Consider the following 16,260-nt stretch of genomic DNA (forward strand, 5'->3'; position numbering starts at 1 on the left):
TTGCACACGAGGCCTGGATCCACAGAACACTCAAGTCAAGGAGTGCAGGAAGGTTATCAGGGGCACATATGGTAGTGGGGAGGTATTATGTCAGGGGAGTTATTTGTCTTTGCTGCTTCATTTAGTAGTGAATGGAAATTGGGACATGGCAATGAAGTCTAGAGTTAAAATGAAATGATATTTTCCATGGTCAATGGGCTCCAACTTCATGGAAGGGCGGAATTTAAGGGCCAGTAGTTCCTATGGGGAAGGAGAAGGACTGTGGGCCATTGTAAAAGCTGTTTTGCACAGACTGAAAGAAAGGTTGGTCTTTAAGAAAAGGAAGAGTATAGATGTCATTTCTACTGTGCTTTTTTCCATCCTCGGGATATATTCCCAGAAGTGGTATTGCAGGATTATATGGAAGCTCAATTTCTAGTTTTTGAAGGACTGTCCATATTGTTTCCCAAAAAGGCTGGACCAGTCGGCATTCCCACCAACAGTTAAAGAGCATTCCTTTTTCCTCACATCCATGCCAGCTTAGTTTAATTCTAATTGCTTTTGTTCTTTTGAATGTGTGCCAGTCTCTGTGGTGTGAGATGATATCTCATTTTTGTTTTGATTTGCATCTCCCTGATGATTAGCAATATGGAGCATTTTTTCATGTGCCTTTTGGCCATTTGTATTTCTTTTTGAGGAAGATTCTGTTCATTTCTTCTCCCCATTTTTGATGGGGCTGGAGGTTTTATATATATATATATATATATATATATATATATATAATTCTACTAGAGTAGGGGCTGGAGCGATAGCTCAGCGGGTAGGACATTTGCCTTGCATGCAGCCGATTCAGGTTTGATTCTCAGCAACCCATATGGTCCTCTGAGCACCGCCAGGAGTAATTCCTGAATGCAGAGCCAGGAGTAACCCCTGTGTATCGCTGGGTGTGATCCCCCAAATAAAAGCAAAATAAATCTACTAGAGTCCTGTATACCCTGGATATTAATCCCTTATCAGATGGGTATTGGGAAAATATTCTTTCCAATTCTGTGCGTTCTCTCTGTATTTTGGTCACTGTTTCTTTTGAAGTGCAGAAGCTTCTTAGTTTAATGTAGTCCCATTTGTTTATGTTTGTGTCCACTTGCTTGGTCAGTGGTGTTTCATCCTTAAAGTTGCTTTTAGTTTCAATGTCATGGAGGGTTTATTGCAGCACTGTTCACAATAGCCAAAATCTGGAAACAACCAAAGTGTCTGAGAACAGACGACTGGGTCACGAGACTTTTGTACATCTAAACAATGGAATACTATGCATCTGTTAGGAGAGGTGAAGTCATGAAATTTGCTTATAAGTTGATAGGCATGGAGAATATAAGTGGATAGAACACTGAGTCAGAAAGAGAGGGACATATATAGAAGGACTGCACTTATTTGTGGAGTATAAAATAATAGAACAGGAGACGGACACCCAAGGACAGTAGACAGAAGGGTCAGGAAGAGTGCTCCATAGTTGGAAGCAGTCCATGAGCAGGCAGGGAGAGGACAGCTGGAATAGAGAAGGGGTCACTAAGAAAATGATTGTTGGAGGAATTGATCAGGATGGGGGATGCGTGTTGAAAATAGATAAAACACCAAACATGATGAGCTCTCAGTATTTGCATTGCAAACCATGATGCCCCAAAGTAGATAGACAGTATGGAAAACATCGTCTGCCATGGGGGCTGTGTGAGGGTTGGAAAGGTGGGGATATACTGGGGATATTGGTGGCAGGGAATGTGCACTGGTGGAGGGATGAGTGTTTGAACATTGTGTGATTGCAACTCAGACATGACAGCTTGTAACTAAATTTCACAAGGAATCAATAAAATTTTTTAAAAAAGAAAAGAAAAGGAAGAATAAACAGAAAAAATCAATGCCTCTTTATTTGCTGTGTTGGATTCATTACCATAGGTTTTTGATAACTTTCTCAAGCATAATCTGTGTGTGTATGTGTGTGTGTGTATGTCTGTGAGTGTGTTTGTGTGTGGGGGGCACGGCAGGACATTAATGCATCACTTTGCATGTATCTGCTCTTTGTGTTGACCCATCTAAGTATGTACATCTGCACACTTGCGCAACTGTACTTGAGTGCCCATGTCTGGTATGTATGTATTTGTACCTTTGCATATGAATGTGTCTGCATTTGTGTTTGTTTTCCTAGTCATTTACCTAGCCCAACCTTTATTCTGTTTTTCACTCTGTCACTCCCAATAATTGTTCTACCCCCAGGGGTAGACTTGCAGATGGAACAGCTGAATCCAAGAATCAGTTGCCCCAGAGGCTCCTTGGCCGAGGCTTCCCCTGCTATGACTTACTTCTGTCACCCAAAACCTGGATGGATGCAGATGTAAGTTACTCTATTTGCAACTGGAGATTTTGGGGACTTGGCACGGGACCACAGAAGGGAGGCCACTCTACTTGTATTTATTACACATCAGTACAGTGAGGATTGGCAGTACCCTTACTCAGACACCCCTAGTTAGCTCACCCCAGTGGCTTCCCAATCTTCTCATGAATGTGTTTGCTTCCTCTTACAGTTGTCTTGCCAGAAGCCGTCTCTGTGCTCACTTACTGTGAGGCCTATTTTGTGGCCTCCCTCATTGAGAACAGCGAGACTAAAGCAACATACATCTGGGTGGGGCTTCATGACCCTAGAGAGGTGAAGATATTTCTTGGTTATCTGTCATGTTTCCTTTGCCACTTGGTCATTCTCTCTCATCTGCATGCCCAGGAAATATGCTGGGAATGTCTGGAAACCAGAGAAGCTGAATACCATTTGGGGAAATGTGCCACGGTGGCTATCTGAAGATCTGAGCTTTGCTGGGTCCCCTCACCTCTCTGATTCATAGTCTCCTATACTGGGTTTTCATGACTTTCACTTCAGGCCTTTTAATATTTGGTCTGATTGTTTCAGTGTTGCCTACAATGTGCTGAATATTGATTGATGAATAACATCTGCATATTCCCTGGTAAAATCAACATGGCCTTTGTGATGCAAAGATTTATAAGTTGTAAAGATTTATAAGTTGTAAAGATTTATAACTTGTGAAATGATATGTGTTGTTCACATTGTGCATATTGCTCTGAGCATGGTATTGGTATTTGTATCGATTTTTACCAATCAGAACAATGTCATACACAAAGTTTTTAACTGTTCAACTCCACGTCAATATGAGAAAGAGAAGACCAACGTAGATGCTTCTGAGGTGATCTATATTCCAATGTCATAAACTTTCAAAGAGCCTCCAAAGCTCCACTCAGTCTCATTTGAGCCTTCCAAGGCTATAGAGTCAATAGCCCAATAGAGGTGGTTGGGGATGGAATAGCACTGATGTGCGCCTGGGAAAAATATGAACCACACTGTGAAGAGACAGGCTTCTGTGGGAACCTCTCAGTAACCTCAGGGAGCCTCTCAGTAATCTCAGGTAATAAAGGCAAGCTCATAAATGCAAATCCCTTTGTAATTTCTCTTTCATACTTTCTGGACTTCAGAAAATCTTACAAAAGTGGGAAATGCAATTTTTTTTTTATTTTGCTATGCACTTTCGACTCTCATTTCTTTGAATCTCCTTTGGTCATATCAATTGATAAAGAAGTAAGATTTCTTTTTTTCTCTATTTGGAATGTCTCTTCTTTAGGTTTTCAGCTTTTTCAGTCCATTCACTTTAGAATTTCTTTCTCTCCAGGTTATGAAAAATGGGTCAATTATAAATGCAGAGAGACATAACCTTATGTCTGCAAATTCAAGAACTAGAACAGATGGGAATTCAGGATGTTGAATGCAGAATCTTTCTGATCATGTACATTGTACAGTGTCTGTAGATCCCCCTAGAGACAAACATCCTTTCTTCATCTTCCATCTGAGTACCTCATTCTGATCTCTGCTTCCCCCATACCTTGTTTAATTCTTATTTAATGCATTCTGTGTAATTATGTAAAAATATTTTTTGTCTATACTTCTTTGATTTTGTGTCTGTTTTCTAGTAGCATTAAAAGAAAAACTATGTGTGATAAAATTTTTAGATAATTTCTTTGTCCAGCCAATGCAAACCTAAAAGTATGGCTAATCATAAACTCCTATCAGTTCTTGGTACAGTTCTAGGTGTCATCAATGAACATTTTGCCTTTTTTAATAAGAAAATCATAGTGGTTTATGGCATTAAACTTATCACTTACATAATACTAAATGAAAATAACAATCTAGAAGGAATGTTCTCACAAAGCCCATACTTGAATCTTTTTCATTATAAACATTTTGCCCCCACTCACCATCTTCACTTGAGCATTATTTTCTTGCTTGACATAAAAGTAATAAAGTGGAATATTAAATATTATAGCTTACTCTTGTGTAAATATACACTCTGATGTCCTATCAAGATTTGAAGGACAGGGCTGGAGGGATAGTACAGCAGGTAGGACATTTTCCTTGCACACAGTCGACCCAGGGTCGATTCCTAGCATCCTATATGGTCCCCGATCACCACCAGGAGCAATTACTGAGTGCAGAGTGAGAAGTAACCCCAGTGCATTGCCAGGTGTGACCCAAAAAGAGAAAAAAAAAAGATTTGAAGGAAAGATTATGTGTTACAAACAAACTTGTTTATTTTCTTTCTCCTATCTCATCTAGGTCTCTGGAACATGAGTAGTTGGTTCATCACCTCACCTGAATTTGGTTTCTAGATAGCCCTACCTAAGGCATCGTTTTCATGAGATGTATGTTATTTGCACAGAACAGATTCTCTTTGTTGATAGTCTATTACATAGTTAGTACTCCAGAGTTGATACACAAATATCCTTTGTGGAATTCTGGTATATGTAGACCAGAACAGCATAGTATTTTTTTTATTATCTCATGATTTTCTTTGACTGTGATATTTATAAAATATAGTAGATAATTGACTTATAGTTATAGTGCCTTCTTGTATAGCAGTTGATGTTATGGCTCTTCATTTAAATGAAATAGTATATGTACAATTTGAAAACTAACCTAATTATTTGGGACTTATTATATTGAGGATTATTACATGACACTGACATGATAAGAAGCTTCAAAACATGTAGAGAACCTTGTTTCTAGGAACTAGGAATAAGAGTTGTTAGAGTCATGAGTTTGGAAGCACTGAACAGTAATTTTGAAAATTAGAAATATGGACCATTTAAGATAAAGGAATTCTGAGACATCACTCTAAAATATTTCCATTTTCATAGCATTATTATCTTAAATCCAAAAGCAACCTTGTGGCAATGAGAAAAAAACATTCAGTTTGAGATCACTTCAGTCAAAGAAACTAAGATTGTTTGCTATAAAAACAACCCTGATATTCATTGATGCAACTTTCTCAACAAATTATTCAAGCTAAATTCAACTGTTCTTTTGTTTTAAAAGATGCAAGGTAATAGCATATCATTACAATATAATTATTATTTTTTAAAATTTTTTATTGAGTCACCATGTGGAAAGTTACAAAGTTTTCAGGTTTAAATCTCAGTTATACAATGCTCGAATACCCATCCCTTCACCAGTGCCCATATTCCACCACCAAGAATCCCAGTATAGCTCCACCCCGCCCCCTCACACCCCTAACCTCCCCACGCCCCTAGCCCCCCCACCCTAAGCCCCCCCCGCCTGTGTAACTAATAAATTTCACTTTACTTTCACTTTGATTACAATATAATTATATTTAGTGTTCCGTCTCCTCTTCCATGACATATAATGATGCTTCTAGCTCTAGCACTAATATGCGTGATTTAAATAAAAAAGTTTTACAGACATTAACAATAATTATTCAAGACTAAAATATTCATTTATGTGATATTCTATCTATTGCCACAAGGCTTATGACATGTCACTTATTTGCTCACTTAAATTGTTTAGAAGTCCAGTAGGAGTTTATATTCTGAATTACAGCATATACGAACAGTGTCTGCAAAATGGCATTTTATCAGCACTCATTCTTGCAAACTTAATACTGAATATTCAAAATCAAGTGTAAATATATTTAAGTTAGCTACTTCCTCAAACAAAGTATTTAACTCTGATTGTTGATGGTCTGTTGGATTCATTTTTTATGTATAAATATTGTTGTAAATGCCAGTATTTTTCACTCTGTAACTTATAATTTGACTAAGATCAAGCTATATTTTACACTCTATTTCTTCAGGGGCCACATGTGGTTCTGTATATTGAATGGGGTTATAGATCAAAGAAGAGACACAGCATGCAAGGTTTAGAGAGATAGAAAAAGGGTTAAGATTTGTATTTTGCTCATCCTGTTCCATCCCTGGCACCACATATTCCCTTATCCCTAAAGGATGTGACTCTCGAGGCGCTTAAGAACCTGTAGGGTCATCAGGGTAATCTTTGAACTACCAGCCCCTCCCTTATACACTTGGCTAACTGGGTTAGTGGTTCAATTTGAGGGCCTGAGGTACTCAGAGGACTCTACCTGCTGGTACCATATGCTGTTGGGGATCAGAACAGGAATGACTATATTCTAGGTATATGCCTCAAATATCTACCATCTCCTACTCATTTCATTTTTTATTCATAATTAGCTCTTAAAAATCATCAGCATTCTCTGGAAGCCTTATTAGCAGTATATGATTCTCTACTTATTTTTATTTTTGATCTTTATGAAATGAGTTGGACTGCATTATAATCTTTTATTTTATTTATTTATTTATTTGCTTTTTGGGTCACACCCAGTGATGCTCAGGTGTTACTCCTGGCTCTGCACTCAGGAATTACTCCTGGCAATGCTTGGGGGACCATATGGGATGCTGGGGATCAAACCTGGGTCGGTCTCGTGCAAGGCAAACATCCTACCTGCTGTGCTATCGCTCCGGCCCCTACACTATAATCTTTTATATTTTGACTGGGATTTAATAGTTTAATGGTATATCTACAATGTTAAACCTTACAGATGTCCATAAATTTGATTCTTTTGTTTTCCCCGCTGTGTTTTATTTAATTACTTATTTTAATATTATGATATTTATTTAGTTTCCTATTAATGGAAATAGGTATTTTTTTCCATTTTATACTGGTACTTTAATTGAGTATATTCTTGTATATACCACATAATATATATGTATAATTAGTTTACTTCCAGAAGTAGAATCACTTTCAGTGCATAATATAATAGTTCTTTTCCCAACAATTTTTACTACCTCAGGCAGAACTATGAAAAATGCACTGTTGACAAAATTCTTATTAAATTTTTGAACATTCAACATTCTTTTCTGCCAATCGTCAGGTTTAATTTGAACTTAAATCCATTGGTTGCTAATGAATTTGACATATTTTCCTTTGTATTAATTAATTTGCTTCTCTATTTATGAATTACTTGTTCTCATTTCCAAAAAATTTTACTTTTTATTCTGAAGGCATTATATATTTACCTACTGACTATCGCTTCTCGGCCTTTTGGCTAAGATCAAGTGTAGTATTTACCTACTGACTTCATTGTTATTCACCTCTTCTAAATATCTACACTTTAACTTTATTTATATCAATGCCAAGTTTCTTCTCTTATTTTCTCTATGAGAATTGAAAATAAAACTAATTTAATACTAAGAAAAAGGATTAAAATAACAATCAATTATGTGTGGGGATGAGACATTCATGAGATCATTAGGCATAGAAAGTTAGCAAATAGTGTATATGTCCTGCTAAGGTTATTAAAAACATTATTTATGACAATGTGCATATTATTTACAAGTTCCTTGATTTAAAATCTTTCAGGAGAGACAAAAATATCTGCTAAACATACAAGACAATATTACTAGTTCAAAATAACTCAAAGAAAATTAGCACACTAGAAGTGGTTAGAGAGATAATACAATGGGTAGGGAATTTTTCTTGTATGCAGCTGTCCTAAGTTTGATCCCCATATAGTCTACTGAGCAACACCAGGAGTGGCCTTTGAGTGCACAGTCAGGAGTAAGTCCTGAATATTGCCAGGTATTGCCCAAAATCAAATAAATAATTAAAATATTTACTATTAAAAAAAGAAAATCCCTGAGATGAAATCAGAACATCTTCAGGGTCTATATTTTCTCTCACTTCCATCTTACATGTTTTTTCTGTAGAGTATGCTTGCTGTGGTTGAGCCAACACCATGATCTTAATATGTCCATGTGCATTTAATAAGGTTATAAAATTCAAAATATCTTTATTTTATTTTTGGGGGGTCACACCCAGCTATGCTCTGGGATACTCCTGGCTCTGAACTCAAGAATTACTACTGGTGGTGCTTGGGGGACGATATGGGATGCCATAGATTGAACTTGGGTCAGCTGCATGCAAGACAAACATCCTACCCACAGTACTATCACTCTGGCCCTCAAAATATCTTTTTAGGATTTAAGTGCAATGCCATTAAATTATATGATTAAAGGAAAGCTACATATAAAATAGTGTTTATCTTTGAAAATATGGTTTTAGTTTTGTTTCTTTAATGGCATTTTCCATAATAGTGTTGTATTTTTCAGGTATAAAATTCAATAGAAATTTTGCTGAAACTACTATTGATTTTGACAGTACAAAAATAAGGAAATTCCCTACACAATGGAATACTATGCAGCTGTTAGAAAAGATGAAGTTATAAAATTTGCATGTAGGTGGATCAACATGGAAAGTATCATGTTAAGTGAAATGAGTCAGAAAGAGAGAGATAGACATAGAAGGATTGCACTAATCTGTGGAATATGAAGTAACAGGACGGGAGACTAACACCCAAGAGTAGTAGAGATAAGGACCAGGAGGTCTGCTCCAATGGCTTGGAAATAGGCCTCACATACTGGAGGTAAAGGCAGCTCGGGTAGAGAAGGGAACACCAAGTAAAGGATGTTGGGAGGACCTATTCAGGTTGAAAGATGCATGCCAAAAGTAGACTATAGATCCAGCACGATGGCTACTCCATACCTCTATTGCAAACTACAACACCTAAAAGGAGAGAGAACAACAGGGAATTCCCTGCCTCAGAAGCGCATTGGGGTGGTAGAAGGTGGGGTGTGGGTTGTGGAAGGGATATTGGGAACATTGGTGAAGGAGAATGGGAACTTGTGGAGGGATGGGTAAATGATCATTGTATGACTGAAATGCAAACATGCAAGTTCGTAAGTTTGTAACTGTACCTCATGGTGATTCACTAATAAAAAAAATTTTTAAAGATTACCATGAAACAAGCAAAGATTTCATACTTTTAGATAAACCTTAGTTTACTTAAAACTAAATTAGTGAAAAAAAATAAGGAAGTTCCAGGCCAGAAAAAATAGTAAAGGGTTATGGATAGTATCTGTCCTCTGCATACATCATACAAGAAAGTAAGAAGTGACATTTCGTGAAAATTTTTGTCTCAGGCATATTTCGTGGATCATGTAACCCAGAAAAGTTGAAAATTAGTTACATTTCCATTGGACTTATATCATCCCAAAGAAATGTGATTGTGTTTAATTCTCTTTGACCTCCCATACTGCTATTGCCATTCAGTTACCTGTTTCTTGGAACTGTATAAAATATGCTAAGAGCATGCTAAATGAAGAGAGGCTATATTTTCTCCTATTATAATGCATATATTTTAGTTCAGAAGCTAGTAATATATGTTCCATCATCTTTGTTTAATGAGTACATTTTACCATGAAGGAGTCTGGTGGTATTACTACCAGCTTGAAATTTACCAGTCAGAGCAAGGCCTTAAGAAGTGCTTCCATGAGAACAGCTCCAGTTAGCGTCACAAAGAACAGACCAAATGCCCTGATTCCAGGGAGAGATTATGTGATTTTATGAAGGGATCAGCCAAAGAGTACCTCAGTAGTCATTCAAAATCACCTCACCAGGCCATCTTTTACATAATAGTGCCACCAACCCAATAAAGATGAATTAGGGAGTAGTATTTTTTTAGGAGAAAGATACTTCAACCCATCCATAATCAGCCTACTCTGGTAATCTTTTACAACACTGAAGTAATTATGAGATGGAAAATCTCCTCTCTAACCATCATTTCCACTACTATATAATCTATGAGCTTAACATTCAAGAAATATAGTCAAGATGGGTAATCCTGGGGTTTTTTTTGGGGGGGGGCGGGCAGGAGGCATATCCATTTGACCTTAGAGCTTACTCCTAACTCTGTGCTCAGAAATCACTCCTGGTGATGCCCAGGGGACTATATTTGTTCCTGGAGATCTAACCAGACCTGCTGATTCTTCTAAGGTATAGAATTACTTCAAATTTCAGAAGTAAATTTTTATATTAAAACTCTTTATAACCATGAGGCCAGAGTGATAATATAGTAGGTAGGGGTTTGCCACGTCATGGCTGAAATAGAGTTAACCCTGGCACCCCATATGTTCCCCCAAGCCTGCCAGGATCGATTCCTGAGCACAGATCCAGAAGCCCTGAGAACTGTCAGGCATGGTCCCCAAATAACAAAACTCTTCGTAATCCTTCATATTCTAAATGACAAAATGACAGAGTAGAGCATTCTCAGTTGAAAATTCTATGTTATTTAGAACATTGAGTATATTGTGACATAATGCAATGTTCTGGATAGTTTCTATTGAAAAGTAGGCAGATGATGGTATAGGAGCAACCTGGTATGTAATAAGTTCTTCCATTATGTTTGAAGTCTTCTCTTTATAGATATTTTAAAATATAGAGACTTAAATAGAGTAGGTGGGAATATTTCCCAGCTAATTGTCCAAATATAGGTGGACAATCCTTTTGTCCAGATATAGATGGACAATCCTTTTTTCTACTCCTATCATAAATTGATCTGTAATGATGAGGCATGGGGGTACCAGAGCAATGTAAGGTGGCACTTAGGGAATTTTAAGAAGACTGGGCTGAAGATGAGAGCATCACATATTTGAGTCATGTGCCCTATCATTTGAATTATCTCTCATTAGCTCTTGATCTGTAGATTTTAAATTAATATGACTTTTTCGGTGCCGGAGCGATAGCACAGTGGGTAGGGCGTTTGCCTTGCAAGCGGCCGACCCTAGTTCTATTCCTCCACCCCTCTTGGAGAGCCTGGCAAGCTACCGGGAGTACCTTGCCTACATGGCATAACCTGGCAAGCTACCCGTGGCATATCCAATATGCCAAAAACAATAAAAACAAGTCTCGCAATGGAGAGACATTACTGGTGCCCACTCGACCAAATTGATGAGCAACAGGATGACAGTGACAGTGACAGATGACTTTTTGTGTTTGTTTGTTTGTTTGTTGGGGGTCACAACTGATGGTGTTCAGGGCTTACTCCTGGCTCTGCGTTCAGGAATCACCCCAGATAGGCTTGAGGGACCATATGAGGTGCCAGAAGGTAGAACCCAAGTTGACCAGGTGCAACACAAAATGTCCTATCCGTTATAGTATCACTCCGGCCTTTAGTAATATTTTTGTATTTAATTTGTGAATATAATGAGCTTTATATATTTGTATGTTATTTTGGTTTCTTCACCACTTCTAAGGAGTTCTCAGCTATTATTTCTTTACATAGTATGCTGACTATATTCTCTTTTTCTCCTTAGAGATATTATACTACCTATTGTAATATTACAATTCTCTTACACTGTAAAAGTGAAATTTATTCTTTTTCTTTTAACCATTCTATTCTAAATTTTCTAAATGCCATAATTTCATGTCTTCAACTCTAACAATTTTTCTTATTCTTCTTAAGCCCATATATTTCATTATTTATCTGTTTCTGTGTTTTGGAATCCATTATTCCTATTTGAAATATTTTAAGACTTGTTTTATCCTGTATATAGCTATTACCGTTTATTATTATTAATTTATTATTTATAATTTTATTTGACATTTTTATAATTGATATATTAAGCCTATCATTAAGTTTCTTAATTTCCTACATTTGACCTTATTCTCTTGAAATTTTTTCTTGTGCTATAGCACTGTAGCACTGTAGCACTGTCCTCCTATTGTTCATTGATCTGCTTGAGTGGGCACAAGTAATGTCTCCATTGTGAGACTTGTTGTTACTGTTTTGGGCGTATTGATTACGCCACATGGAGCTTGCCAGGCTCTGCCATGCAGGCGGAATACTCTTGGTAGCTTGCAGTGCTCTCCGAGAGGCACAGAGAAATCAAACCTGGGTCAGCAAACATTCTACCCACTGTTATCGCTCCAGTCCCTTGTGCTATAATTTATAAAAAGATATTATTTATTCCTATTTAGTTTGATATTGTATGTTAAATACATTTTGTTGAGATTTGTAGCTATCCATCCTTAACTTGTAGCATAGGCTTTAGATCAGAATCATTGTTGTAAGATATAATACTGCTCTTTTCCTATCAGAGAGGGGTCTCTGTTCTCCCACACTGATCTGCTGAACTGTTTTGGAGGCAATTGCCACTACACGATAGCAACTCAGAAATCAGGGAACTGAGAGTTTATTATCTAAGGGCAAAATAGACCAACAAACACAAGTGCCCTGAGTGATTGCTAATATCTGATGTGAGGAATATCCCCGAGTTCCCTCTCTTCTAAACAGATTTATGATTAAGTGATCATAAATAAATCAGGAACATAAAACCTCTCTCAATATCTGGCAAGAATAACTATTTCCCGTGGAAGAAATTTTCTTGAAATCATGCCAAGCGTATCCTATACCATCAGTCTGCGTTTACATTCCTGTCCCACTTTTCAAGGCTCCTCTCTTTGATACATTATTAAAGTCAAGTCCTTTCTGGCACTACAAATCATTAAATAACCTTTAAGTTAGGTTTTTCTTTGCTGGAAGACAACACTCTCACAGGGGTTTTCATCACATATTCTTGGGAGTATAAAGAGGATTCCCATCACTGGAGAATATAAGATCTCTGAAACCTACAAAATGTAGCTCTGTGTGGCATCATGAATAGTAATATACAAAGATTTTCCAACTCCACACTGCAAAAGGGGTAGATGTCACCAGTATCAATTTATCATGAAGGGACTAGGGAAAGGAAAAGGCAAAAGGAGGAACAGATTTTCATTCCTTCCTTACTTGTCCATGTTTTATTTAATCATCTTCGATTTGCTCTTTAAGTCGTAGGATGCTGCACTCTGTAGTCCTCACCAGTTTGTCCTGGATGCTTGCCTCTGGTATGATGCTCCAAAATAATTTCCAAGGTAAGAGTTCTCTATCACAGGAAGAGGATTTCTTGAAAACATTCAGACAAAGGAGAGGTTGGGTTTCTGAATTACCCATGTGGTAAAGTGAGGTCCATCCTCCCATATCGAAACACTTGACATGCCTTTATCGTCACTCTCGCCTTTGGTAACTTAGTGGGAGGTATAATTTTAGCCATTAACAGTGGATTTAATCAGTTTATGATTCTGTCAGTGATCTCTATGTTTGTAGTTCACAGAAAAGATGAAATTATCAGTAGGTCATTATGGAAGAAGGGAAATGTTGTCTTATTTATAAATAGAGTCAAGACGACCACAGATTGGGTTTTGAAGCCTGCAATGATCCAATATCTGGAAGAAATCTCCCTGGACTTAGTTGTTAAAGTACAGAAATTGAAAACCTCATTTGTCTTCACAGTAGGTCTGACTCTAGTGGGGTACTCCTAACAACAATAGTGAGGTTTGTGTTGAAATATTGAATGTAACCAAAGTAAACAGAAAGTAAAATGAAACTTATCAGTTACAAGTTGGGGGGTGGGGGTGCGGGATGGGTGGTGTACTGTGTGTGTGTGTTTTTTTTTTTTTTGGTGGTGGTATATGGGCACTGGTGAAGGGATGGTTGTTTCAGCATTGTATAACTGAGACCTAAGCCTGAAAGCATTGTAATCTTCCACATGGTGATTTAATAAAATAAAAATTAAAAAAATAAAGAATAAATAAATAAATAGAGTCAAGAATGGAGGAATAAATATTTGAATTCTGGGAACAGCTATAATAAAAATTTTAAATTAAAATAGAAAGTCCAGGGCCTGGAGCAATAGTACAGTGGGTCGGGCGTTTGCCTTGCACTCGGCCAACCGGGTTCGATTCCCAGCACTCCATATGGTCCCCCGAGCACCGCCAGGAGTGATTCCTGAGCCAGGAGTAACCCCTGTGCATTGCCGGGTGTAACCCAAAAGGAAAAACAAAAACAAACAAACAAACAAACAAACAAAAAAACAAAATAGAAAGTCCATTTGGTAGAAATGGTCTAGGATGAAAGAAGAATTAGAATGACTAATAAAATTACCCGCTGTGCTATTCAGATGATAATCTAGAATCATCTGTCTAGATTCCCTTATAATTTACCAAAATTCTGATAACATTGAGGAAATCCACCAAACCCAAAACATATCTCTTACTTTTATTCCTTCCATATTTATTCATAATTCCATCACTCTAGGTGAGAACTTGGAGATGGTGCAGGTCTTTACACCGCGTTTCTGTCCGAAGGATTATGTGTCTTATTCCTCTAACTGCTATGCCTTATATAGCACACCATCGACCTGGATGGATGCAAATGTGAGTGGAAACATTAACATAAGGGTTTTAGGAAATGTTTATTAGGTGCTAACAAAGAAGAATCTATTTTCTAGTGTTCCTCTCACCCCACACCCACCCCTTAAATGTGCCTTCTTTGACCTCTCTCTTCATACAGAACATCTGTGCTCCTTCATTTCTTCCTTAAACAGATAGCTTGCCAAAGGCAGCCTGCAGGACACCTTGTCTCCGTGCTCACTGGGTCTGAAGCATCCTTCCTGAGCTCCCTGATAAACAACACTATGGATAGCTACTACGATGTCTGGATTGGGCTTCATGATCCTACTGAGGTTCTATTTTATCTTTTCTTCTCTGTTAGCTTCCAAGGACCATTGCAGCTGGGACAATGCATGTCTAGTCAGTCATTATACATCCTCTTCTGTCTAGTAGATATCTCTAGTACCCATGCATTCAGGGAGACTTGGGGGGCAGAGGAAGCATCCCTGGGGTCCAACTCAAGAGTTGAGTTATGTGGAGGACTTTTGATATAACCACCGCTTGCCCACATCTCATCAAAATTTTATGCAGTTCACAGAACAGAACTTGTGAATCAATACAATGGCATTACCTATTTTTAGACACAATGTGCTGATTAACTTATAAATTAAGAGATAATGTCCTTTTCTCCTGTATAAGAGACTGATTTTGAGTTTCAGTTGGTAATTACAGCTACTCCAACAATTGTTATTCAGCCATTCATGTGTTGTCCTGAGGTCCCAGTGGTCATTGTGATCGTTGGTTTGGGGATTTAATGCCATAGTTAAAAGAAATTTAGGAGAATTTACCATACCAGAGATCAGTTCTAATAAAGCGCCTGGAAGAGCACATCATATTTTCGATGCTTAGGAGGCTATTTGGTATTTCAATGCAAAAACTGTAAGAGCTCTTCATCTCATCTAGCTTCATTCTCCGTGTCATAGGGCCGACAGCCTAATGGAGGTGGATGGGAATGGAGTAATACAGACCCAATGAAGTACTTTGCTTGGGAGACAAATACCCCCACCATTCCAGACTCTGGTTTCTGTGGCAGTGTGACTAAAAGTTCAGGTAAGAAAGCAGAAGAGTGGGCTGGAGCAATAGCACAGCGGGTAGGGCCTTTGCCTTGCACGTGGCTGACTTGGATCTGATTTCCAGCATCCCATATGATTCCTTGAGCACTGCCAGCAGGAGTAATTCCTGAGTTCATGAGCCACTAGTAGCCCCTGTGCACCACCAGGTGTGACACACACAAAAAAAAAAACGCAGCAGAACAACTCCTGCTAGATTATTTTTATTCATTTAATAACCATTCGTGAATAGGACTCCTCATATTTGCTGAGTTAGGAGTTGCAACATTTGTTTAAATTTAGACCTGAATCTGGGATCGCTCACTTGAGATTCACTTATTCCTGCAATCATATTTATGTTAGCTATTCTGTCTCTCCAGGTTTTCAGAAATGGAAAGATTACAACTGTGATTTGAAGTTACCTTTTGTCTGCAAATTCAAGTACTAGGTTGAGTAAAAAGTCTGCAAGTGAGTAAGAAAAGTATGCTAATGAGATCAACTCACTCTGGATGGAAATAATCTTCCCAAATCCTCAAGTTTTCTGTCAATTGTAATCCTTCCTCCTCAGCTTCATATGAGTTTTCCTTGCGATGTACAAAATCAGATAATTAAATACTAATATTTAAATTTAAATTTGTATACATTTGTACTTTATATTTATAGTAAGACTTGGAGAAATAACAGTTTGATAATAATCTACTTTCA

The 16,260-nt window shown here is 37.6% G+C and overlaps 1 protein-coding gene and 1 pseudogene across 1 annotated transcript; both read left to right on the top strand.

Moving 5' to 3' along the window:
- Positions 1-7,425: 7,425 nt before the first annotated feature.
- Positions 7,426-7,496, top strand: LOC129400303 (U2 spliceosomal RNA; annotated as a pseudogene).
- Positions 7,497-14,386: 6,890 nt separating this feature from the next.
- Positions 14,387-16,003, top strand: LOC101540398 (regenerating islet-derived protein 3-gamma-like). Its single transcript, XM_012933539.2, has 4 exons — positions 14,387-14,491; positions 14,662-14,799; positions 15,430-15,556; positions 15,936-16,003. Exons 1-4 carry the CDS (start codon positions 14,387-14,389, stop codon positions 16,001-16,003), a joined length of 438 nt encoding a protein of 145 aa, XP_012788993.2.
- The last annotated feature ends 257 nt before the right edge of the window (positions 16,004-16,260 follow it).

This window comes from Sorex araneus, chromosome X (genome assembly GCF_027595985.1).
Source record: "Sorex araneus isolate mSorAra2 chromosome X, mSorAra2.pri, whole genome shotgun sequence".
In the NCBI taxonomy this organism is placed as follows: Eukaryota; Metazoa; Chordata; class Mammalia; order Eulipotyphla; family Soricidae; genus Sorex; species Sorex araneus.

What these genes read in the sequence shown, in the direction of transcription:
- LOC101540398 (XM_012933539.2), top strand. Translation starts at nt 14,387, where the DNA reads ATGGTGCAGGTCTTTACACCGCGTTTCTGTCCGAAGGATTATGTGTCT. An exon ending in CGACCTGGATGGATGCAAAT is followed by an intron (nt 14,492 to 14,661) that starts GTGAGTGGAAAC and finishes TTCCTTAAACAG; the next exon opens with ATAGCTTGCCAAAGGCAGCC. An exon ending in GGCTTCATGATCCTACTGAG is followed by an intron (nt 14,800 to 15,429) that starts GTTCTATTTTAT and finishes TCCGTGTCATAG; the next exon opens with GGCCGACAGCCTAATGGAGG.